Genomic DNA, 27,938 nt, shown 5'->3' on the forward strand with positions numbered 1-27,938 from the left:
TTTCTGCTGCTTGGAGTTTCGAGTTGTCCTCTCTTGTTAATGTAGCGCTTTCCAGGCTGTATGTGAGGATAGGGGTGTAGTATCTTGGTTTTGAGTGGTACTTGTTTATCCCATAGTAGCTGTCTTGGAGGTAAAAATGTATTGCTTTGCTGATTTGACTATTTACTTCATATTTAGCCAAGTTATCCTTGGACATTATACTATCCAAGTACTTAAATTCTGTGACACTGTCCAGCTTAGTGCCATTTAGCATGATTTCTGTCTGATTGTTACCTTTCTATACCTTCATCACCACCGTTTTAGCCTTATTGATGTTTAATCCATATCTCTCAAACTCCTGACTCCACCCCTGCAGTCTCTCTTCTACATCTTTCTCTGAGTTACCCCAAATTACTACATCATCAGCAAATGCAAATGCTTTTAAGTCTTGTTGCCCACTTTTCTTTTAGTGCCTTTAATATGGTATCCATTACAATGATAAATAATAGGGGCGACAAAGCACTACCTTGTTGTACTCCCCTTTTTGTCTCAAACCAGTCTGACAGTCCAGAACCGACTTATACACATTTTCTGGTTTTCTCATAAAGCATCTTAACTTTTGAAATTAGACTGCCTGGAACTTCGAGATTTCTCAGGCACTCCCAAATAAGCTCCCTTGGTATGCTGTCATAGGCCTTTTCGATATCAGGCAACAGTAGATATAAAGGCTTCTCTTTTTTCCCAATGTTTTTCCATCAGCATCCTGACAGCAAATATAAGATCTGTTGTTGATCTTCCAGGGCTAAAGCCATATTGAACCTCTTCTAAAAGTGGTTCTACAATTTCTCGCAGTCTATTCTCTATAATTTTTTCCAGAATTTTTAGTCCATGAGAGAGTAGTGATGCCACGGTAGTTGGTACATTTCCGTCTGCTGCCTTTCTTGAATATAGGTACAATTATACCTTTCTTCCAGTCTTCTGGGATGGTATTTTTCTGCCATACTACATTTAGGAGTCTATATAGCCATTGGATTGCTGGGATTCCTCCTGCTCTTAACATGTCCACACTTAACTCATCTATTCCTGCAGTTTTCCCTTTCTTCATACTTTTAAGGCTCTTCTCTATCTCCAACCATGTGATTGGTGGCTCCATATTTTTACTGGGCTCTTCACTTTTTCCAGATTCTTCTCTGTTTTGAATTACATTTGATGCCTCTCCATTCAGGAGCTTGTCAAAGAAGGTCTTGAATTCTCTCCTGATTCCATCTTCCTCTCGTACTACTGATCCACTGTCCTGCTCTATTACCTTGATGTCTTCTAGGTTATTTTGGTTGTTTTTAATTACTCTGTAAAGAAGTTTCTTGTTTCCTTTCCTGTCCTCTTTCAACTTTTCCACAAACTCATTCCATTTTTTCTCTTTCTCTTCTCTTACTATCCTCTTAGCTGAAAGGTTTTTTGACCTGTAGAGTTTCTGTAGTTTAGCCATTTCTTGGCCACCTGGATCTTGTGCATCTCTTTGCTTTTCTTTGTCTAGCATCTTTTTTTGTCCAATTTCTCTCTTTTATAGGCAATCTGACTATCATTCCACCAAGGTGTCTTTTTCTTTCATGGTCGATCCTGTTACTCCACACAGGTCTTTAGCTTCACCCACCAAAGTATCCTTAAAAATGTTCCATTCTTCTTCTACTGTATTCATTTCCCCTTTTGATAAGTGTCTCTGTACCCTTATTTTATATTCTTCCTTCAGCTTGCCTTCTTCTAATTTCCAAGTCTTCACTTTACGTTTTCTTTTTCTTTTCTTCGGGGTTGTGTTAGCCACATGATTTAGGTCTGCAATCAATAATCTATGATCACTGTCCTTCCTCTCACTGGGGATAACTTTGACATCAGTTACGTATTTCCCTCCTCCTTTGTTAGTGATGATAGAGTCGATGAGAGACTTATGTTTTCCATCCCAGCTATATCTTGTTATCTTGTGGCTGTCTTGTTTTTGGAAGAAGGTATTTTTGATGATCAATCCATTTTGTCACAGGTGTAAAATATATTGGAAGTGGAAAGTGTTTATAGAAGTTTTTATTTGTAAACCTTACACATGGCCCTAACAAAAATCTGGATAACAGAAAAGTTCCCCGAACATTGGACCACAGCCATAATCCACCCACTCCACAAAAAAGGAGATAAAAGCAATCCAGATAATTGCAGAGGTATCTCTCTCTTAGACTGCACATACCAGATTTTCTCTAGAATCCTATACAGGAGGATCAGAGAGCAACTAGAGGAAGAATTAGGTGAATACCAAGGAGGCTTCAGACGTTGGAGAAGCTATGCAGAACAAATCATCACTTTAAAATTAGCCATAGCATATTACAAGAAGCAAAACAAACCTCTTGCAATAACCTTCGTGGATTTTAAAAAAGCTTATGACTGTATCCATAGACCTTCAATGTTGAAAATATTAAGAAATTTCGGGCTCCATCCAAAATTAATCAAATTGATTGAACTCACCTTAACCAACACTAAATCAAAAGTCAAGTTCAGAGGGGAATTCTCTGAGCCATTCATCATAAAAACAGGCTTAAGACAAGGAGATTGCTTGTCACCACTGCTGTTCAACTGTGCCTTGGAATATATAATGAGGAAATGGTACAAGAGTAACCCAAAGAACATCCGAATTGGAAGACCCAAAGACAACATAAGTTTAAATTGCCTAGGTTTTGCTGATGACCTTGCTCTCTTGTCCAACAATATTCAGGGAACCAGACAAGTTATATCACTACAGGAAATAGCACAGAAAATTGGTCTTGGAATATCTTTTGAAAAGATAGTAATCATGTTTACTGACCCACCACTCATAAACAAAATTGCCATAGGAGACCAAGAAATCAAAATTGTAGATAAATTTAAATATCTGGGAGAAATCGTAACATATAACCTCAATGAAAAGCCAGTATGGCATAACAGAATAAATAAACTGACCAGAGCACAATATGTCACCAAGAATACCTACAACAAAAAAGGCCTATCAATAGCAACAAAATTAAAACATTACAAAACAGTCATTCAACCAGAAATAACATACGTAAGCGAAACCATCTTCAAAACAACTAACACTGCACAAATAGACAAAATACTCAAGATAGGGAGAAGAATCATTAGAACATGCATCAACAAATCATACCAAAAAGATGGACACTGGAGAGTAGCTTCTAATGAAACAGTCTACAAGGAAATAGAACCAGTAATGAGCTCAATCAGGAAGAAACGCATTTCATTTTTTGGACATCTAATCAGGACACCAGAGAACAGGATCATCAGGAGAATAATAGAAAAATTATGGAATAGTAAGTGCAACATTAAGTGGATTACAGAAATCAAGGAAGATATGGATGAATTACAAATTACAGTAGAAGACCTAAGAAACAAAACCGACAAAATCAAGAAACTCACAGACAAACAAACCAGACTGCAAATCAGAATCAACAAATAGACAATAGGAAGGGTGATTTCCAATGAAAAAAGAAGGATAAGATCAGAGAGAATAAAGAAGTACTGGGCTGACAGGAAACTAAAAAATTATTTGTATAAAGTTGGCTAGAGTGGTCCAATGAAGGCCTTAAAATGTAAATAAATAAAACCTTGTTAAGTAGTACTTACTGTATGACCTAAAGTGTGGTGATAATTTTTTTTTTTTTTTTTTTACCAGGCAAGTTGGCCGTGCGCGTAGAGGCGCGCGGCTGTGAGCTTGCATCCGGGAGATAGGAGGTTCGAATCCCACTATCGGCAGCCCTGAAGATGGTTTTCCGTGGTTTCCCATTTTCACACCAGGCAAATGCTGGGGCTGTACCTTAATTAAGGCCACGGCCGCTTCCTTCCAACTCCTAGGCCCTTCCTATCCCATCGTCGCCAAAAGACCTATCTGTGTTGGTGCAACGTAAAGCCCCTAGCAAAAAAAAAAAAAAAAAAAAATTTTGTATTCCATGTAACTACCTAAGCTGTACAGCGTAAATAGTCTGGTAACATATGGTATTTGTAAGAACTAGATTTCATTTCTATATTTACTGGAACTATCCAGAATGTTGTAACTTGAATTTTTGAACAGGGTGTATTGGCCTTTGTTAGTTATGTATTCTAGAAAGTATGTTCTGACTGTTCTGGAAATGGAAGATAAGCGTATTCGAGAAAATTATTTAAAGTTCGCGACTGAAGTAGGAGTTGTGATTGGTGAATCTGGGTGGCGATAGGCGGGCTCCTGCATTCTGATTGGCTACTCCAAGGTCAGGGTTTCCCTTTTAAAGAGAGCGAAGCAGCATTTCGCTGTCTGTCTGTCGGGCTGTCCGTCTTCTATCTCCTGACTGTCCGAAGTTTTAACGTCGTCTCCCTACCGGGATGGGCCACCTTGGGGTACGCATTCTTGATTTCTGTTCCACCTTAAATTTCACTTAATGTTCGCTTACTTTTTCATATGGGAGTTTGCTCTAACCTCACCCAGACTCGCCGCTCAATTATTTCGGATGCCTTAGCTTGTCAGCTAGGCTTGCCAGTTTGTTTCCGAGGCTTTCCCCTTTCCTTGTTTCACTAAACATGTAAATTGTAGTTTTATGTACTTACCTTGGGGTTTTGCCTCTAGTAGTTCCGTGTCACTTGGCGTGTTCAATTATGTTGTTCAGATATTTTGAAAGGTACGTTTAATTTCACTCTAAATTGTATTGTACGACTTGGGTTGTAATTAGATGTATGGTATTTGCTTGACTTGATTTGAACTTATAGAAGCTATTGTCAAGGAACGTCCACTTTGTGTGTCTTAAGGAACATGTAAATTGTAGTTCACAAGTTCGGTATGACTGAAATTGTTCGGAATTCGCTTGTAAAGTCCTTTGTAAATAATATTTTGATAAATAATATATTCTGAAAATCAAGGATCAGGGTTGATTTTCCGGAATGCAACCTAAGCCATCTCCATGCCCGTGGTAGGTTCAACTCCTTTCAAGTTCCTGGGTTTTTATCGTCAAGTTGCCTCTACTGACATTTATCAGTATTGTTATCGGCGGAGTTCCGCGCAGTTAATCAGCTGTTTTCTTGTGTGTGTAGTGTCTTAGGTACCGTGTAATTGCACTTACTTTCCTCCTCTTTACTGTGTTTGTTGTAGCCGCTGAAGTAACGGTTACACATTTCTTCTGCACAAATCAAGCAGTTGTTCGCCTTCTGCATTTCTGTTCCCAAACCCATGTGGTCCAATCATTTCCTCATAACAAAGTCTGTCTCTTCCAACTTGTGCATTGAAGTCCCCAATGAAAATGACATTTTCTTCATCAATTATATTTTCTAGATCTTGACAGAATTGTTCCTTCTCTTGAGCACTACATCCAACCTGTGGTGCAAATACCTGCACTACCATGTAATTTGTGGACTCCAGCTGCATAGATAATTTAATGATCTATCCATCTCTGAGAATCTTGCTACCTGCCTTTCTCCATTTTGTTTCACTCATTCCCAGTATGGATAGATTTTTCACCTTCATCATATCGATAAGTTCTTCAGTTTTTCCAGTCAGGCTCAAAATATTCATAGTCTTAATTCTTACATTGTTCTTCGGACATATCTGTCTTTCATCGGAGCCATGTTGGCCATCATAACTGCCAGATCTGCTCGAAGACTGTCAATTTCGGTATTATTTTTTATCGATGTTTATTCCCATAGGGAATCTGAAATATTTGTCCTGAATGAGCAAATTTATAATACCAATATAAATGGTCCGTTATTGGACATTATAAATTTTCCAGCTAGCTCATTCTTGGTTGCCAGCGTTTCGCCCTCGTGTGCTAGGGTGGGCTCATCAGTTGGTACCTAGCACACCTACCAATACGCTGGCCAGTGCATACCGTGGAGGCCACTGCGTAGGCTAACTGGAGCCACCGGCAGTGCCAATGCACTAAGAGACTTTGTCCCATCACTAAAAATTGATGCCTGCTTGGCCACCAGATAATATAGATGTTGATTCCCATGGGGAATCTGAAATATTTGTCCTGAATGAGCAAATTTATAATACCAATATAAATGGTCCGTTATTGGACATTATAAATTTTCCAGCTAGCTCATTCTTGGTTGCCAGCGTTTCGCCCTCGTGTGCTAGGGTGGGCTCATCAGTTGGTACCTAGCACACCTACCAATACGCTGGCCAGTGCATACCGTGGAGGCCACTGCGTAGGCTAACTGGAGCCACCGGCAGTGCCAATGCACTAAGAGACTTTGTCCCATCACTAAAAATTGATGCCTGCTTGGCCACCAGATAATATAGATGTTGATTCCCATAGGGAATCTGAAATATTTGTCCTGAATGAGCAAATTTATAATACCAATATAAATGGTCCGTTATTGGACATTATAAATTTTCCAGCTAGCTCATTCTTGGTTGCCAGCGTTTCGCCCTCGTGTGCTAGGGTGGGCTCATCAGTTGGTACCTAGCACACCTACCAATACGCTGGCCAGTGCATACCGTGGAGGCCACTGCGTAGGCTAACTGGAGCCACCGGCAGTGCCAATGCACTAAGAGACTTTGTCCCATCACTAAAAATTGATGCCTGCTTGGCCACCAGATAATATAGATGTTGATTCCCATAGGGAATCTGAAATATTTGTCCTGAATGAGCAAATTTATAATACCAATATAAATGGTCCGTTATTGGACATTATAAATTTTCCAGCTAGCTCATTCTTGGTTGCCAGCGTTTCGCCCTCGTGTGCTAGGGTGGGCTCATCAGTTGGTACCTAGCACACCTACCAATACGCTGGCCAGTGCATACCGTGGAGGCCACTGCGTAGGCTAACTGGAGCCACCGGCAGTGCCAATGCACTAAGAGACTTTGTCCCATCACTAAAAATTGATGCCTGCTTGGCCACCAGATAATATAGATGTTGATTCCCATAGGGAATCTGAAATATTTGTCCTGAATGAGCAAATTTATAATACCAATATAAATGGTCCGTTATTGGACATTATAAATTTTCCAGCTAGCTTATTCTTGGTTGCCAGCGTTTCGCCCTCGTGTGCTAGGGTGGGCTCATCAGTTGGTACCTAGCACACCTACCAATACGCTGGCCAGTGCATACCGTGGAGGCCACTGCGTAGGCTAACTGGAGCCACCGGCAGTGCCAATGCACTAAGAGACTTTGTCCCATCACTAAAAATTGATGCCTGCTTGGCCACCAGATAATATAGATGTTGATTCCCATAGGGAATCTGAAATATTTGTCCTGAATGAGCAAATTTATAATACCAATATAAATGGTCCGTTATTGGACATTATAAATTTTCCAGCTAGCTCATTCTTGGTTGCCAGCGTTTCGCCCTCGTGTGCTAGGGTGGGCTCATCAGTTGGTACATAGCACACCTACCAATACGCTGGCCAGTGCATACCATGGAGGCCACTGCGTAGGCTAACTGGAGCCACCGGCAGTGCCAATGCACTAAGAGACTTTGTCCCATCACTAAAAATTGATGCCTGCTTGGCCACCAGATAATATAGATGTTGATTCCCATAGGGAATCTGAAATATTTGTCCTGAATGAGCAAATTTATAATACCAATATAAATGGTCCGTTATTGGACATTATAAATTTTCCAGCTAGCTCATTCTTGGTTGCCAGCGTTTCGCCCTCGTGTGCTAGGGTGGGCTCATCAGTTGGTACCTAGCACACCTACCAATACGCTGGCCAGTGCATACCGTGGAGGCCACTGCGTAGGCTAACTGGAGCCACCGGCAGTGCCAATGCACTAAGAGACTTTGTCCCATCACTAAAAATTGATGCCTGCTTGGCCACCAGATAATATAGATGTTGATTCCCATAGGGAATCTGAAATATTTGTCCTGAATGAGCAAATTTATAATACCAATATAAATGGTCCGTTATTGGACATTATAAATTTTCCAGCAACGCTGGCAACCAAGAATGAGCTAGCTGGAAAATTTATAATGTCCAATAACGGACCATTTATATTGGTATTATAAATTTGCTCATTCAGGACAAATATTTCAGATTCCCTATGGGAATCAACATCTATATTATCTGGTGGCCAAGCAGGCATCAATTTTTAGTGATGGGACAAAGTCTCTTAGTGCATTGGCACTGCCGGTGGCTCCAGTTAGCCTACGCAGTGGCCTCCACGGTATGCACTGGCCAGCGTATTGGTAGGTGTGCTAGGTACCAACTGATGAGCCCACCCTAGCACACGAGGGCGAAACGTTGGCAACCAAGAATGAGCTAGCTGGAAAATTTATAATGTCCAATAACGGACCATTTATATTGGTATTATAAATTTGCTCATTCAGGACAAATATTTCAGATTCCCTATGGGAATCAACATCTATATTATCTGGTGGCCAAGCAGGCATCAATTTTTAGTGATGGGACAAAGTCTCTTAGTGCATTGGCACTGCCGGTGGCTCCAGTTAGCCTACGCAGTGGCCTCCACGGTATGCACTGGCCAGCGTATTGGTAGGTGTGCTAGGTACCAACTGATGAGCCCACCCTAGCACACGAGGGCGAAACGCTGGCAACCAAGAATGAGCTAGCTGGAAAATTTATAATGTCCAATAACGGACCATTTATATTGGTATTATAAATTTGCTCATTCAGGACAAATATTTCAGATTCCCTATGGGAATCAACATCTATATTATCTGGTGGCCAAGCAGGCATCAATTTTTAGTGATGGGACAAAGTCTCTTAGTGCATTGGCACTGCCGGTGGCTCCAGTTAGCCTACGCAGTGGCCTCCACGGTATGCACTGGCCAGCGTATTGGCAGGTGTGCTAGGTACCAACTGATGAGCCCACCCTAGCACACGAGGGCGAAACGCTGGCAACCAAGAATGAGCTAGCTGGAAAATTTATAATGTCCAATAACGGACCATTTATATTGGTATTATAAATTTGCTCATTCAGGACAAATATTTCAGATTCCCTATGGGAATCAATATCTATATTATCTGGTGGCCAAGCAGGCATCAATTTTTAGTGATGGGACAAAGTCTCTTAGTGCATTGGCACTGCCGGTGGCTCCAGTTAGCCTACGCAGTGGCCTCCACGGTATGCACTGGCCAGCGTATTGGTAGGTGTGCTAGGTACCAACTGATGAGCCCACCCTAGCACACGAGGGCGAAACGCTGGCAACCAAGAATGAGCTAGCTGGAAAATTTATAATGTCCAATAACGGACCATTTATATTGGTATTATAAATTTGCTCATTCAGGACAAATATTTCAGATTCCCTATGGGAATCAACATCTATATTATCTGGTGGCCAAGCAGGCATCAATTTTTAGTGATGGGACAAAGTCTCTTAGTGCATTGGCACTGCCGGTGGCTCCAGTTAGCCTACGCAGTGGCCTCCACGGTATGCACTGGCCAGCGTATTGGTAGGTGTGCTAGGTACCAACTGATGAGCCCACCCTAGCACACGAGGGCGAAACGCTGGCAACCAAGAATGAGCTAGCTGGAAAATTTATAATGTCCAATAACGGACCATTTATATTGGTATTATAAATTTGCTCATTCAGGACAAATATTTCAGATTCCCTATGGGAATCAACATCTATATTATCTGGTGGCCAAGCAGGCATCAATTTTTAGTGATGGGACAAAGTCTCTTAGTGCATTGGCACTGCCGGTGGCTCCAGTTAGCCTACGCAGTGGCCTCCACGGTATGCACTGGCCAGCGTATTGGTAGGTGTGCTAGGTACCAACTGATGAGCCCACCCTAGCACACGAGGGCGAAACGCTGGCAACCAAGAATGAGCTAGCTGGAAAATTTATAATGTCCAATAACGGACCATTTATATTGGTATTATTATTTTTTATCTCCATCCGAGGCTCGTTTGATTGTTGAAAGCAATTCGAAGATGCTACCACTGGCTTGCTAGGCTACCATGGATCTTCGTGTTGATACTTTGCTATCCACTAGATGGTCAGTGCCTGACACGCATTTCCTCATGTCAGTTGAGTCTATGGCTTACTCGCCAATACTCGGGAGGCTGATTGCAGTGGTTGACCACTGGGCAATGGGGTCGCCACATTTATAAGAAGAATTAGGGACTGGAATAATTTCCTAAGGGAGATGTTAAATTAATTTCCAAGTTCTATGAAATCATTTAAGAAAAGACTATGTAAACAAGTGACAAGGAATCTGCCACCTGGACGACAGCCCTAAATGCAGATCAGTGATGACATTGATTGATTGATTGATCACCTTCATGGTCCTGGTGCTTATGATATAATTAACCATCAACTTCTCATGCACAAGGTGTTGTCCTGTGTGGGTCAACTTTCTCCGTTCCAAGAAAATGGATATTGCTTTGAATGACACATGCTGTGTGGTTTTTGGCTGCCTCAAACCAACAAATGTCAAAATGCTGTGGTGGGTGGGTAGATTATTATTATTATTATTTCTTTCTTCTTTCTTGCAGACCGACCAAACTTAGGACCACGCCAATATCACTTCACTTCCTTCTTATCATCCCTTCTTCCTTCCTCTTTCTCCACAGAGCCTTCATTCTTTCAGAATGTTGCGCTCTTCTCTCTTCAGTCCATCTTCCCCCTCTGCTCTTTCTTTTCTTCAACAAGAACTTTTATGTTGGAAAGTCTCTTCCTGAATTGGTCTCTATCACGACATTCTTCATCTGCAATACCTAACCTCTTGAGTTCTTCCTTCATCTGCTTGGCATATCCCCCCTGGCTCTTCAAGTAGTATATTTTATTGAAAATTTGTTTATTTAACCTTGCTGGATCCATTCTGACCATGTGTCCATAGCCGTCTTTTCCTTGTTGTTTCCAGGTCTTCTGTTCTCTTATATATCTCCTTATTTGATTGTAATCTGTAGTTTCCCTCTACCACCCTTGGGCCGTAAATCCTCCTTAATATTCTCCTTTCAATCTTTAGTAGTTTTTCCAGGTTCATTAGTGTTGCTGTTTCCACCCCATACAGAACCACTGGTTTTAACACAGCGTCATAATGTTTTAGCATTAATGGAAAGATTTTTTTTGTTGTAAATGACATTGGTGGCAGTGTTTAGCCTTTCCAACTTAAGTCTCCTATTTTCCATGGCCTCTTTATCCATCCCATTGCTGGTGATAATCTCTCCCAGGTATCTAAACTGCTTTATGACCTTAACTTCGCCATATTTCATCTTCATTGTTCTCTTCACGTAATTCCTGTCCATGCTCATCTCTGTTTTTGTGAAGGAGATTTTTAAACCTGTTTTCTCGGCTATCTAAATGCGGGCGAAGCTGCGGGTACATGCTAGTATACATTATACACACACGTTAATGAACTGCCATTTTGAACAAAACACTTCTACGGAGGAGGAGGAGAAGAAGAAGAAGAAGAAGAAGAAGAAGAAGAAGAAGAAGAAGAAGAAGAAGAAGAAGAAGAAGAAGAAGAAGAAGAAGAAGAAGAAGAAGAAGACTGCAACATTAGTATGTCAACCAACTACCAACACAACCAAAATCACAACACGAGTTCACACACTTGACTAACGACTTTAACAAGTCCCGCTAACAACTCAAATACACTCCCAAGATTGTCTCTTTATATACCCTGCCTGGCCAGGCTTCTAGAAAAGTATGACATGTTTTCTCGAATTTTCTCGAGTCTCCAATAACCTGTTTACAAATGGATCAAACATTCTATAGAACTAGTAATAAAGATGTGTTGTTCTGGAATCTTACCCTGTGTTGCACAACATGACATTGGATGTAATGGGAAATAATGATGATTATTTACAGGTAATAATAAATTATACACTATTAATAACGTGTTTTACATTAAATAAAGTCATATTAATATACATACAGCAGACGTGTCGTGACATAGCCTCACGTTTTGTTACACAAGATATAAATGATACAACCACGATTTATACAAAAAAAAATCCGTACATAACTACGTAAATAATAATAATAATAATAATAATAATAATAATAATAATAATAATAATAATAATAATAATCATCATCATCATCAGCATCATCATCATCATCATCATCATCAATGTCCCACTCCAGCCGCCCGGGTGTGGTTATCCCCCCTATAACTTGAAACAATTTCAACATTCTATCACATTCACCGACTTTGCCTTGGTCGTAGATTATATCTTCTCTCTTCCTTGACATCGCTGGATGTGCTCTCCTCCTCTTGACCAAATCGTGCCGTGTCGGGGGTCGGTGTCACCTCACTGCCAGCCCCTTCCTCTGTGGTAGTCGATGTGTTCTCTTCTCATGACCAGGTTGTGCTGTGTCACTAGTAACCACTCCTCCAGGTAGTCCCATGGCAGTACCAGGCTTACTCTGTATGCACAGCGGTTGGGTGACTCGCCGTAACTCCAATGCGTGGAACTTGAGAGGAGGGTTGGTCTTTAGCAAGTAGACACCATGGCTCAACTGTTTATCGACCTCGACGGGACCAACCCACTTATGTGCGAGACCTGCGTGAAACTCTTCAATTTTATTACTGACTGGGTGATTACATCATAGTACTTGTTGGCCTGGAAGGAAGATCTGGGTCTCTTCGACATCTTCAGCCTTGGCCTGGGTAAGGGATCTCTTCTCAGCCAAAGCTTGCTTTTCCTTGATGTCCTGCTGCTGCTGCTGCTTATGCTGCCACTCTGTTAGGGAAGCAGCTGCATCATCTTGACCAGAAGTGGGTGGTGGACGAATCTCCCAATCTCCGGTGCCGTATAGCTGTTGACCAAGGAACAGCTCTGCTGGGAAATAGCCAGTGACACGGTTGATGCGTCGTCGCAGGGCAAAGAGACTGACTGTGGTATCTGACGGTCCCACAGTTAATGTTCCTTGTCTATCAGGTGGACCCGTAACACCCCTTTTAGCACCTGGTTCCGTCGAACTGTTGGATTGGCCTTTGGGTTGTAGGTAGGGGTGGTCCAGTGCTCCACACCCCATTCAGTCATCATTTGCTGCCACTTCCTTGACGTGAACTGACTTCCATTGTCTGACAGAACGTACTGTGGATAACCGTAGCAGCTGAATCTCTCATCCTGTAGAAGACTGGTGATGCGTCCCGTCATGACTTCTGGTATAGGAAAGGCTTCGATCCATTTTGTGAAGAGGTTGGTGATTACTAGGAATCCTGTTTTACCCCTTGGTATTCTAGGGTAAGAACCCATCAAGTCCAGGGCTACAACCTACCAAGGGCGTTGTGCCAGTCTTCCTCGCTGACTGAAATCTACCTTCCTGTTGCTTGCCTTGAGTAGGTGCAGATGTAACACCCTTTCACATAGTCAAGGATGTCTTTCCGCATGTTGACCCAGAAGAATCTTTTCTACTTGACCAGGGATGCTCGTCTGTCGGGTCTTGAGGTGCATTTCTGTTCCTGGTCCCACCCCCCCTCAATCCAGAATGGGCCGGATGCCAAAGTTGGGCACTTGTTCTTCAGGTGTCCCATTTTTCCACACTGGTAGCATTTCCTAACCGAGCTGGTCACTTCTATGGCTTTACTCTTGCGTTCTTCTTCTCAACTGCGTGATGATTCTACGCAGATCATCAAAGGAACTCGGTTGTGATATCTTCACTAGGGGTCTAATCTTAACGTGGAGTAGCTCTACGATGTCTGGTAAGATCTTGTTCTCGCTTCCTTCAGGATGCAGCCACTTGAAGAGCTGTTACTTCTGGTGGACAAACGCACTAGCTCTCATGCCAGAGGGTTGTGCATTAGTCAGTAGCTTCCTTTTCACAGAGCTCTTCACCCCTTCAGAATTAAATCTAGCAAGGAATTCCCTCTTGAAGTCAGTCCAGTTTAAGCCCCTCAAGTTTTTCCACAAAGTAGCGGCTTGTCCCTTCAAGTGCGGTGTGACGAGTTGAACGAAGATGTCCTCCGGTAGATTAGTTCTTCCTAGTAGACTGACCGATTCCTCGATGAAACAAGTCTGGTTCTCTTTCAGTTGCCCGTGAAATTCCGGAAAATCTACGTGTCCTGTATTATCGGTTAGATTTGAGGGTGCTGAAGGCGTGGCGATAGGTCCTGTTCGATTTAATCAATCACAAACCGCGTGAAGGATGGTTTCTCATATTCTGTAATCTCCCTTGATGGTAGAAATCCAGTTTACTAACCTTCCTTCAGTGGCAGAAATACAGCTCCCAAAATTTCCCTTGACAGCAGAAATTCTCCCCTCAACCTGTTGTTTTATGCCGGAAACCTGGATTTCCACCTCCTTCTTGAGGTTTGAAATGTCCCCTTCCAGCTGGTTTACCTTACTATCAAACGGTTCAACCTGTCCAGTTTTGACCTGATGTCCGATATCTGCTGTGTTAACTGATTGGTGACATCACTAATTTGGGAATTGATCTGCGAAATCTTATCATCTACGATTGAAATTTTCGATTGTAGGCCCTGTTCTACTTTGTAAACCTGCGTGTACACTTGAAATATTTGTCTGGTTAAAACTGTATTACACTAGTTTCGTCATCTACCTGTTCTGTTAAGGTGGAATTAACTTGTGAATTAACATCTGAGATCTTGTCATTGAGTGCCTGTATCATGTTCATTAAGTTGGAATGCATTTCGATTACATTTAGCTCCTCTTCTGATAATGAGTCTGGTGTTTCGTCCACCTCGACAAAAAACTTTCCGAGATCTTTGCCGTTTTCAATGAGATCTTCTCGTGGCCGTGTCTTCAATGATTTCTAATTGCCGTTCATCGGAATATTTCTTTTTGCGAGTTCGTCTTGAAGTTGTTTTACAGAGATATTTTCCAGTATTTGAACAAAAGACTTCTAAGAAGAAGAAGAAGAAGAAGAAGAAGAAGAAGAAAAAGAAAAAGAAGAAGGAGAATAAGAACTAATAAGAACCAACTACCAACACAACCAAAATCACAACATGAGTTCACACACTTGACTAACGACTTTCAAAAGCAAGTCTCACTAACAACTCAAATACACTCCCAAGACTGTCTCTTTATATACCCTGCCTGGCCAGGCTTCTACAAAAGTATGATGTAACACGTTTTCTCGAATTTTCTTGAGTCTCCAATAATCTATTTACAAATAGATCGAACATTCTATAGAACACGAGTGACAAAGAAGCGTTGTTCTGGAATCTTACCCTGTGTTGCACAACATTACATTGGATTTATACATCATATTTACAGGTAATAATAAACTATATACTATTAATTACGTGTTCTTACATTAAATAAAGTCATAATATACATTCAGCAGACGTGTCGTGACAACCTGACATCTTTTGTTACATAAGATGCAAATGATAAATGATACAACCATGATTTATACCAAATAAAATCCATACATAACTATGTAAATAATAATAATTTAAAAAATAATTATAGACATACACAACTTCATACCCACACCTCACAAGTTGTTTTAATAATAATAATAATAATAATAATAATAATAATAATAATCATAATAATAATACCTGCTAATCGAGTTCGACGTTTCCACTATTTACCCATGGGTTTAGAGAATTGTTTCCAAGTTATACTAGTGCATTACACTTGCATCATATTCCACTGAATCAGGAGAACGGGCGCTTGGCTGCAGAGACTAACGTCAATATGCAAATAAGTGCCGTACGCTGCGCTGAAAAGTGTTGCTTCACCTGTATACAAAATTAATAAATCCAGCTCTAGTTTTAATTTCCCCAATTCCCTTCCTCTGGGGCAAGGCATTGTAGAGCCCCGTAATGGATTGTGGGCATTAAAATCACCCAATAAAAAGAATGGAGGTGGGAGCTGATATATAAATTAGGTCATGGACGTGAAGTGGCTCACCTGGTGGAAAATACACATTACACACTGTTGCTATGACAGGCAGCGGTACACATACCACAACTGCTTCCAATGAGATTCTTAGGGGAACCTCTTCACTGTAGGTGTCAGAGCGAACAAAAATACCAACTCCACCAGAAGCCCGGTGGGCTCAATGTTGTTCTGTCGAGTGTATTACATGTAACTAATCTCATGATTAGACCCGTATTGAAATTTGCTATAAATGCTTACAATATAGTATTTATTATTTAAAATATTTAAAAAATTTTGGTTAAAATTGTTTTCACAATTACAATGTTGAATTGGAGTAACCCTTAATTCTAAAATACATTGACGTCCAAAACATAGTAACTACAATTTAAAAACTTTTTTGGCTAAATATTGTTTTCACAATGCTGTGGTTGATTGAATTAACTGTAATATGGCTTTAAATTTGAGTCATAAATATAAACTGAAGGTTAAAATATAGGAGCCATTTTTTCTAAAATCCATTGATTTCTGGAACACAGTAACTTCCGATATTGAGAATTTGGTTAATAATTGTGATCTCCAATGCAATTATTTAAAAACAACTATGATTTGACTCCATGTGTAATTTGAGTCAAAATGATATTCTAAAATTTTTAAAACTTGGAACCGTTGGAGACCAGCTTCTAGAATTTTTGAGGCTTGATCAGTGAAAGTCTTAGAATAATTAGTTCTTGTTTATTGCGACTTGAATATCCATTGGTAGCAGATTGTATTAATGTAGTTGTAGTTAAAAGGGGGGCTTCTATCCAAATCTTGAGTAGCTGTTTGTGTTTCTTTCGAGGTAATAGAATGAGTGAAGCTTCCCTTTGACTGCTGCTACAAAGTCTTGTGGTCTTTCTTACGTTACTGTAAACATGTTAGATTGTAGTTGCTATGTTTTGGACGTCAATGTATTTTAGAGTTAAGGGTTACTTCATTCAACATTGTAATTCATATTGTCATACTTTTAATGTGTACATAATTCCTCTGTTTTTCACATTATTACTAAACATGGATTTATACTCAAGAAAAAAATTTTGTAAAAACAATCCAAAAATGACAGGTCTTAACCTTGAGACAATTATGTAGGCTAAGGATGCTTATAAATAAAGCAAAACATGTCCCTGTAAATTCGTGTTGTAATATTATGAACTAGTAACACAAAACCGATTTGTATAGAATAGGTGGATTAAAATAATCAGTATAGTCGAAAATTTCTCAAGAGAGTATGATGACCTGGTCTGAGATTGATTTCTTGAACACAGACTATACTCGCCGCAAACTGACTAATTAACTGGCGCAGATCAGTAAGATGCCTGTCATAACCATTACAATTCCACTGTAACAGTGCCATAGTGTGGACTTCTGAGCTTTAGGTTAGAAGCAGCAAGATGCTACTTAACCTACACTCACATCCCCATCTGAAGATGGAAATAAATGTTCCATGAACTTCTCCGAACTTCTTCTTGAACGTCTTCGACGTATTCCGGGGGTGGGGTTTCTTCTTACGAGGGGAGCGTGCAGGTTTTGCAAGAGGAAAATTTGCCCTCCGGGTGGAGGGTGTGAGAACCCATTCGGAGGACAGGTGGTGAAGCGTTATTTTACTAAGTACGCTTGTTATGCGATCTACCTTGGACAATCTACTGTGTATGCAACCTTTATTTAAATTGTGTCCTTGACCCGCACTCATATTTTGGATGAATTATCGCTTTCTGCCATGGACCTCGTGTTCCCGGCCTAGTGACTGTGCAGAACTATTATTTTACCACAATCATATGAGGCTGGAACTCTACTATATTTGAAGTATTAATTTAATAAAAACTTTGTATTTCGTGGACTCTGATTATATCTGCCTTAGCACCTTGGACACTTGACCTACTAAGTATTATTGCATTGTAGGCAGCTACATGGACTTCTACGCCATCTATGAGATCACATTGGGTACTAAAGTGTGTATTGTGACATTTGCCCACCAGGGCGCATATTAGTTCTATTCTGTGTCGCTCCAAGCGGGGAACTTGGAAGCGTTGCATTCTGCGCAAGAAGCCTTGGAGACAAGTCGTTGGAAAGCATGGCTGCTGCGACCGATACTAAAACTATGTGTCCGCAGACTGGGATCGGGTGATAACCTGGAAAATCACCACATCCAGTGATTGGAGTTTCATTATATTTTTTGTTGTATAATACGTGTGTTCATTCTGTATAAACATGTAGCTAAGTAGGTAGTTTTATTTGGTTCTGGTGAAGTGATAGTGTTAGGTCGAATGCGAGGTGAGTTATCTTGGCATAAGGCCTACTTGTAAATATGTTTAATGTATTATTTCTGTAAAAATTATTTTACTGTGTACGTATTATATTCAGTTTGGTGTGTTATATGAACGTAGTGGATATCTAAGTTTGGTGATGCCGTGTTCTGCTACAAGTGTGCGTGTGGTATGTAACAGATGGCCATTACTGTGCTGAGATAATATTTGAAATTTTCGTTTCCTTTTGTTTAAAATTTTGTCATTCTCTTCTCCTGGGCTTAAATTTTTCGGTGTATTTGCTGGTGATTTTCTACGCTATGCCCTTGTGAGTGTGCTGTTTTTCTTTGAAATTTAGTTTTTTTTTTTTTTTTTTTTTTGTCCCTTCTATCGTGATGTATTGTGGGCTCATATTCATGTTTGTGGTTTCTTTCTTTGGTGTGATTCATGCTTCTTGTCGTGTGTTTTGGCCTTCGTGTGCCCGTATTCGACCTAACACTGCACTTACACTTGTCTCTATAATTTTCTTTAAAATTCTATTAACATTATTATTATTATTATTATTATTATTATTATTATTATTATTATTATTATTATTATTATTATTAGTAATATTTTTATAAGATGGTTAATACTTTCATTTCTTAGGAAATATTTTATTTGAGTTTGGTCAGGTTATTTCCTTTCCCCTTTGAGGGCTTTTAAAATGATAATACTATACTGTTGGTGTAATATCGCATTAATGTTATCTCACTTTCAACAATACAAGTAACGTTTGTAAGTCGGGGGTTGGACAGCCCTGGAGTGAAGGATATGGTGCCTTATCTTATCTTTGGTTTGGGAATTGTTGTCTTTATCTTTTCGTGCTTGACAGTTACATAATTTAATTATTGGCGAGAGAGTGTGTATTGTCTTTGCCGCAATGACTGTATCGTGTGTTCTGCCCCGTGAATACTACTATGAACTTATTTTCTTCTGACACTGTTGGTTTGCTTTTGTGTTTTGGGTTATGTGAAGTGATCTGCTCGTGCTATTTTAGAGATGTTTCTGTGGCTTAATTATTGGGCGGTTATCTATGGTGTTGTGATTGTAAATTATTTTGATCTTGGGCAATTTTTTTTTTTTTTAAATCGCGGTGCGAGTTTGTTGTTGCGACATTATGTCAGTAATTGTGGGCTGATTTTATTGCTCATGTACTGTGGTGTATCCTTCATGTCTGGATTTGTGGTGGCCCATTTACTTCGACTGGGTGCTGTTGGAGTCCTCAATTTACAAAACTATTTCTTCCTTTCCTAGCTTAAGAGTTAATGTTTCATTTAATTTTAATAGTCTCCAAAAATGTGCTTACCATGGTAATTATATAGTTCTACTGATGCATCAGTGTATGGCCCCTATATGTGTATATATTTTTTTGGGGAAAAGAATGGTACCTTTATTTAACAATGAATTGTTTTTCCCTACTTTCTCTAATTTATTTATTTACTAAATTTTCTTTTTACTCTTTAATGTTGTCCTAATTGCTTGTTTATCTATTTGTTTCAAGTTATTTAAATTTTATTTAAAGGCTTTGAAATGTAGTGTATTGGAAGATTTATTTATTTATTATATTTTACTTTAAATTTTGAAAACCTTGGTGTCATTTTCTTGGTGTGTTTGCTACGCAACTTCCTGGATCCCATCCTCTCTCCGTTATATGGGTAGGCACCAGCACCCTTCCCTGCTTCCTCTATTCCGTATCCTTGATGTGTTTCTCTGATTTATCTGGTATTTTTTGCTCTTTTGATATTTATCTTGTACGTGCACGCCCCTATGACATTGTCATTTATTCCTCCTATATGTAGGGGCGTGGCAGTGGAAGAACTCCTTGTAAGGGCTTTCTTCTTTCCCGCCGTTGATTCTTGTTTAGTAAAATCCCAGCTTTGGTCGACGATGCCACCTCCGCTGGCTTAGGCGCAACTTTCGCTGACCTCTTGACGGAGGAAAGGTCACGTTGTCTTCTTCCCCTGCTGTGCTGGCATAGTAGTCGGCACAAACTTATTTGTGGTCGAAGGCTGGGTTGAACCCACCTTCGAGCTTTCTCTCTTTACAGCATTGCTCAAAGGAGCAACTCCCGCCGTGGACGCAGCGATCTTCTGGGAAGATGATGTAGTTGTGAATGACGAACCTGGGAGAGAATGTGCTATCATAATAATAATATTATTTGTTTTACGTCCCACTAACTACTCTTTTTACGGTTTCAGAAACACCAAGGTGCCGGAATTTAGTCCTGCAGGAGTTCTTTTACGTGCCAGTAAATCTACCGACACAAGGCTGACGTATTTGAGCATCTTCAAATACCATCGGACTGAGCCAGGATCAAACCTGCCAAGTTGGGGTCAGAAGGCCAGCGCCTTAACCGTCTGAGCTACTCAGCCCGACGAATGTGCTATCATGCTGAAGTCTAGAGTCTTGGCCAAGGCATTTAGAGAATTGAACTTATGGCATGCTTCCTGGTAGGAAAGACCATCCAGGGTCTCGATCTCCTGAATCTTCTTCTCACTCAGGTATACTGGACAGTTCCAATCCCAAGACCATGGCAGTTAGCGCACTCTTCCACACCATGAGCTTCTCTTCCACACGTACCACACATAGATGGATTTGAATGGGGTCCTGGGAAGTGGTATGTAAGGCCTCACATCACAACGATACGTTGTAACCTTGACTTTTTCTGGCAACACTGAGAATTTGAAGGAGACTATGAACGCACCCGTGGCAATGTCTTCCATCAGTTCATCATCAGTGTTCAGAACGAGATCACAGAGGAAGATAAGTCCACGAACAAAATTCAAAGTTTCGTGCTCTTCCACTTTGACAGGGATTTTGCCGAAGCAGTCCCACTTAAGCAATTGATCTGTTTGGAGTGCAGTGCTCGTCTTAAGAAGCAAATTACCACTGCGCATTTACTTAAGATCCTCAACTTTGCCATGTATACCTTCGATGTGTCGACTGAAAAAAGTCGATTTAACCAGCTTGAAATTTTGCCCATTGGTTCTGGTAGCAACCAGGAACCTAGGGAAGCTGGAACCCAAATTAATTCGCTGCGCTTGTTCCCAGGGGATTTACCCCCTTAGGGAATCAAATGTTAAAGACTTCGGTAGCAAACTACCCGTGGTAGGCGGAAGTTGTTTCGACGCCATGCCCGAAGTCATCCTACCCGAATATCACCCACTCCGATCAGGCGCCTATGTAGTTGAACCAAGCAGCCAAGGCAATACCCCCACCTGGTCATAGCCGACATTGCCTGGGGTCCGATGTTAGACAATGCCTAATACGGAATGACTGAGGCAATGAGCACTAGGACTCCCTCCAATCACCTGCAATAGCATGTACCCCATAGTGTGTTCAGAGTCATAATTATAAGAGAGAAAAAAACAATAATAATATGTCCTGGTATTCGGCTGTGCCGGGTCCTGTGTTGTCAGGCGGATACTACTGCACAAATACAGGGCGCTCCCACTCAGGCTTCCCGGGGTCATGATCCGGCTTTCGAGCGTAATTGCACAGGTAAGATGCCCATCTCCAAGCAGCATCCACATCAAGAATTTTGAATTGGTCTACAACTAACCATTTAAAAAAAATGTAAAGATGAATAAATAAAGAAGGGACCAATCGCCACATGACCCTTTTAGTCACCTTCTACGACAGGCAGGGATTACCTGTGAATGTATTCAACCCCTCCCATCCACAGGGGGTCCAACACATGATACCGAACCACAATCCATGTCCGCGCCTTTGTCATCCCTTTTAGTCGCCTCTTACGACAGGCAGGGGATACTGGGGTGTATTCTACCTCTGCGTACCCCCACCCGCAGGGGACTCCAAACAAAGGAATTCGACATCCAGCTGCTCCCTTATGGATACATAACCAAGTACAACCACTCGAGAACATCATCATGCGAAATTTACAATACTTCATGGTCAAAGAAAAAGTCCCATACAGGTGTGAAAATTTACATTGGCATAACACAAAGATGTTGCCCTCTCTCCTACAGACAGCCAAAGAATGCCTCAAAGTCGTTGGCAAAGGGAGCTGCTTATACAGGCCAGCCGAAGAGGGGAGGTACAGGGAAGTCATGACACACGTCACTAGAAACGCCGAGAACGTAACTGAAGAGTGTAGAGCCGATGACGCAATTCACGTTTGACGCAGGTAATCGGCTCACAATAGTCCCATAGCTGACGCAGTGTGTGGATGTCAACATCGGTGAAAAAGCAGCGGAAAATGATGAATGTGGCAGAGGTGAGTTCACAATGTTACAAAGCTATACCATACTTGTGGCATAGCTCACCTTCAATTTGATAGCAACTAGCAGCTGAAACTAACATTGATAGCAACTAGCAGCTGAAACTAACAAACTCCGTACCGTAACAGCACTATTAATAATGCTATTTGTTTTACGTCCCACTAACTACTTTTACGGTTCTCAGAGACGCCGAGGTGCCGGAATTTTGTCCCGCAGGGATTCTTTTACGTGCCAATAAATCTACCGACACGAGGCTGACGTATTTGAGCACCTTCAAATACCACCGGACTGCGCCAGGATCGAACCTGCCAAGTCGGGGTCAGAAGGCCAGCGCTTCACCCGTCTGAGCCACTCAGCCCGGCCAACAGCACCATTAGCTACCATCCTCGGATGTCTGGGTTCGATTCCTGGTGCTACTAGAAATTTAATAATAGCATGAGGGCTGGTATGAGATAAAAATGGTACATATTATCTGCAATTTCCCATCTCCTTTCTGTCATTGTACCTACATTCGGTGAACCAGTTATCAGCTTCTTCCTTATTTGCTGTTTTTCTCTCTCCCTTCTTTGAGCTATCTTCTCAGCTAAAAATGTTTAATTGCAAAAGGTTCATGTTGGTACATACACTGACCTATAATATGGACTACATGCAATTCTAGCACCTCAGCATCTCTCAACACTATTAACAGTTTATTAAACCCAATAAGCAACAAATGATACAGTGAAGATACCTTTTTGGAGCTAATTTTGAAGAAAGTAAGGAAACTAGAAGACGGCCAGCTTCTAGGAAGGCTCCTGCTCGATACAGCTGATGAAACTCACAATACTTGCCTGAAAATGAAATATAGAAAATAAGATCCTATTTTCAAAAATATTAAATACTTAATTATTAATTACTAAGAAAAATTCAAAGTATAACCAACTTACAACATATGAATCTAAATACAGGAAACGTTCTGTGGTTATTTTCCACAAACCTATATTGCATTTCAAAAAGACGAGTATCATGGCGTGATAGTGATCATTTTTTTAAAGAACAAGCAGAAAAAAATTATCAATGTCTCACAACAGTAATTAAAATAGGAACAAATATGACTCCTCAGTAAATGAGGATATTGGTTATAGAAAAAGAATGACAGTGGAAGGGGCACAAAAATGGTACTACCTTGTATGTTTATTGTGCTACCTAATCTGGAGTTTTGCAGTCGCTTAAGTGCGGCCAATATCCAGTATTCGGGAGATAGTAGGTTCGAACCCCACTGTCGGCAGCCCTGAAAATGGTTTTCCATGGTTTCCCATTTTCACATCAGGCAAATGCTGGGGCTGTACCTTAATCAAGGCCACGGCCGCATCCTTCCCACTCCTAGCCCTTTCCTGTCCCATCGTCGCCATAAGACTTACCGTGTCGGTGCGACGTAAAGCAACTAGCAAAAAAAAAAAAAAAAAATCTGGAGTTAACATAAGTCATTATTCTTTTTCTTGCAACCAGAGTATATAGTCTCAGTAATGAGTCTGCTTAGTCTTGGCAAATTAAATACTATTGGGAGTTAGAGAAGAGCAAGTACTGGCCAAGTCAACAGAAGAGCAGCCAAATGAAACTGAGGCATTTGACACAAACTGAGAGCCCAAGTATTATGAACGACATGTTTAATCCAGGTATGTTTTACAACTTACATGTAAAATATTTTTACCTACTCTGCTTCAACTGTGGTTGCTCAAATTTTTCTTATAGAAATTTCAGTTTCTTGAAAGCTTCTTAAGACCCTAAAACATTAGTTCATCCATGTTAACAGTAATATGTTTTTCCTTCTTTTTAAGTGTAACAAGGGCCCATCAACATTACTCCAGATGCACTGCCTTCTGATCCCAAGTCGACAGAATAGTATGATCTATCCAGCAATCATTGCCATTTCTAGCTGTCCTGATGATAAGGACGTCCTTCTTATCACATTGTCAAGTGATGATGAAATCAAGGATGTGCCAATGCTTAGAGCAAAAGTACATCCATGTGGTCTTGAAAGACAAAACTGCATATTAGTAATGAAACGTTCATGTTCAGTACATAGACCGAGAAGCAGCAATTTGTTGGTATTGCAACTACCGGGTCCCTGTTTGCCCATCACATTTTCCCATAGCAGGTTACCCTTCCCAAATCTAGCATTGAAATAAAATGAAATGGCATATGGCTTTTAGTGCAGGTAGTGTCCGGGGACATGTTCAGCTCACAAGATGGTCTTTTTTTGATTTGACGCCCGTGATGAGGATGAAATGGCGATGAAGACAACACGTACAGCCAGCCCCCATGCCAGTGAAATTAACCAATTACGGTTAAAATTCCCGACCCTGCCAGGATTCAAACCCAAGACCTCTGTGACCAAAGGCCAGCACGCTAACCATTTAGCCATGGAGCCAGACAACTCTAGCATTGAAGGCACCTACGAGGAAGAGCTTATCTTTAATTGGTACATTGGAGATGGTTCTTAGCATCTTCATCAGCATCTAATTTAACAGCATAAGCAGAGATGAGAGTCATGTCTTTCACTAATTGCAGCTGGGAAAAGTTCGTGATTTGTCTTCACGGCAAACCCAACACCACGAATACAATGCTCTCCCTCCTCCTTACCAATCCAAAAGATGGTATATCCTGAGCTGGACTCAATAACTTTGCCTTCACTGGATAATCTTGTTTCAGTCAAGGCAGCTACATCAATATTCAAACTAGAAATCTCGTGGGAAACACGAGCTGTTCTCCTTTCAGGTATGTCACTCACATTAGTGCCAAGCAGTGTTCGAACATCCCATGTTGCAATTATAAATTGTTCTCTTTGATTATTTTGACCATATATGGGGTGCCCGCTATGTGCGGTTGTCCAGCCAGACAAAAGTGTGACTTCCAATGTTCAGCCCACCTTTTCTATGGCCTTCCCTGTTTCGAGTGGGCAGCGGTGATCCTAAATAGGTCTGCCCAAACACAGGTGCAGGACCGAATTCCCAAGTATGTGACCATCACATACCTGCTGTCAACGTGCAGGTCCAAAATGAAGACTTCTAATTTCCCCCACGAACCTGCCTTCACTACCCTTATCCCATCGCTGATAGACTTGGGGAGAAAAGTGACAGCTGAAGAAAGTGTCACTGGGGTGGATTTGTTTAAAGTGAATCGCAGCTTGCCAGGAAGTGACCCACACACTATGATTTCGGAATTATTCACCACAGCACATATGCATGAATAAGTGCAATGGACTGCTGCTGACTCAAGAAAAACTGAGGGGCTGGACATCGTTCAGGAGTTTTGATTGTGTGGTAGTTGATAATGACATCTATCTGTGTTGAATTCTGGGGTGACGCCATATTCCATATTGCTCAAGTTATGATATATTATAGTACATATATTTCTAGCGGGATTGATGGCTCCCTATCATTCACTGAACACTATATTAAACTCTCTGAAAAGTAATGTGAGGTAAGATTTGCATCATTAACCATTTGCAAAAATGTCATTTGTGCTGCAGGTCCCTTATTAAAGTTTTACCAAAATTGTCAACTTTGTGCACAACAGTTCACATAGGATAGAGTTTGAGCGATGTTCCACCATTCAACACATTGTAAAATATATTAATTTATAAGAAGACCAGTTCTGACTCCCTTGGAGTCATCATCAGTTCTTGTTGAAAATCAAATCAAGGGGAATCTGATAACAATCATCATAACAAAAAATTATGTACATAAAGGCGATTGCCTGGAAACATATCAATGGGTTGCAAAACATTACCTTGAAATATACTTGGAACTTAAAAAGTTCCCTAGTTCTGGCTTAAACTGTCTTGTGTTCATGGAACACGGAACACTAGAAACATGCACTGGTTGAAAATATACACAAATATGACATGAACATTTATAACAATATGAAACGATTGGTGTATCAAGAATGTTCTTGTACTTGATAGTCTTGTCTATATCTGAATAAAACTGGATGAAATATATATACACTGAAATAAAATGTACAAAGACATAGTTCTGGCTTGAACTGCCATGTGTTCATAGAACACGGAACACTGGAAACATATGCACTGGTTAAAAAAATACACATACGACATGAAACACTTATAACGATATGAAACAATTGGCACTTCAAGAATGTTCTTGGGCTCGATAGTCTTGTTTCTATCTGATTAAAATGGATGATATATATATAAATGAAATGTACAAAGACAAAAACTACTAGGCATTTAAAAAGTTCTTGGTTTTGGTTTTAAAAATTGTCATGTGTTCATGGAACACCGAATAGAACTGCTGGTCTTGTTTCAATCTATTGGAAACAAACGCACTATCGCAATTGAAAATATACACATTAACTGAGAATTTATACAGTGATATGAAACACATGGCACTTTAATGTTCTTGGATATGAGTAAAAATGCTGCCGTATGTTTGTATAACTTGGCATAGACTTATCAATTGGTCTTGCCACAATCAACTGGAATATGTGAACCTTTATAAAAACAAAACTTGTTGACTATTACACCACACAATCACATGAAACAATCACATGAAATATTTCGTAATTTATGAAAGTTCTTGGATAGTTCATATAGGTTCGTGGATAACTTTCTCTTTTTCTAGAAACTGTTTTAGCGTTACTTGTCACTTGGTAAATAAGGACTTCAGAATGAATCATATGACTTCCTGGTAATTACAGAATAGCACTCCCTGATCTAGATAATGACTATTCAAAAATTGGTAAATTTACTTACCTAAGAAAGTAAGTCGATCACTAAGCAGTATACAGGAGCCTAGATTCTCAAGCAGGTCTGTTGACTGGAATTTGCCCTGGTGGTTATACTGTTCCAAGAACTGATTAGCTAAGTAAGTCACGAATGCAGAGTCCTGTGAGCGTAAAGCCCAAGACATTGCATTACCCAGTCGCTGTTGTTTAAATGACCTCATACCCAGCACCTTGCAGATGTCACAAGCTGAGAAAAGAAAAGATTTCATTGCTGAATAATTGAAGTTTCTGGTCAAAAAAGGATCTCAAAGATCATAATCATATTTACCCGCCAATCACCCCCTCCCACACACACACACACACACACTATTTTCATCTTAAAAAATTGGAACGGTAAAATCTGTGAAAAATTCACATACAGTAACACAGGCACATTAAAATGGTTTAAAAGCAGAAAAAGGAACATCTAACATCTTCAAATCAACACCCAAAATAGTTACATTAGCATATTTAAACAGTTTTTTATCCATCTTCCTCACACATTGCTACAGCTAACTGGTCATATGACTCGGCACCATGCCGGGGCGGTAGAATAACACCAATGGTATCCCCTGCCTGTCGTAAGAGGCGACTAAAAGGGGCCCTCAGCCGAGTCCTGGCATTGCTTCCACTTACTTCTGCCCGGCTCCTCACTTTCATCTAACCTATCCAAGCTCCCTTGGTCAACTCTTGTTCTTTTCAGACCCCGAAGGTATTACGTATGGAGGCCTAGGGAGTCTTTCATTTTCATGCCCTTCATGGCCCTTGTCTTTCTTTGACCGATATCTTCATTTATCAAAGTGTTGGATCCCTTCCATTTTCCCCCTCTGATTAGTTCTTGTTGTTGTTGTTGTTGTTAGTT

General features: G+C 40.6%; 1 protein-coding gene across 1 annotated transcript in view; it reads right to left on the bottom strand.

Moving 5' to 3' along the window:
* Positions 1 to 27,938, bottom strand: part of Nup75 (nuclear pore complex protein Nup75) — a 201,816-nt gene that overhangs the window by 8,709 nt on the left and 165,169 nt on the right. Inside the window, exons 10-11 of the mRNA XM_067149038.2 lie at positions 27,066 to 27,284; positions 23,043 to 23,142 (exon numbers count right to left, since the gene is read on the bottom strand). Of these exons, the coding sequence (XP_067005139.2) occupies positions 23,043 to 23,142; positions 27,066 to 27,284 (319 nt within the window). The remainder of the gene's footprint in view (positions 1 to 23,042; positions 23,143 to 27,065; positions 27,285 to 27,938) is intronic.

This window comes from Anabrus simplex, chromosome 6, assembly GCF_040414725.1.
Source record: "Anabrus simplex isolate iqAnaSimp1 chromosome 6, ASM4041472v1, whole genome shotgun sequence".
Taxonomy (NCBI): Eukaryota; Metazoa; Arthropoda; class Insecta; order Orthoptera; family Tettigoniidae; genus Anabrus; species Anabrus simplex.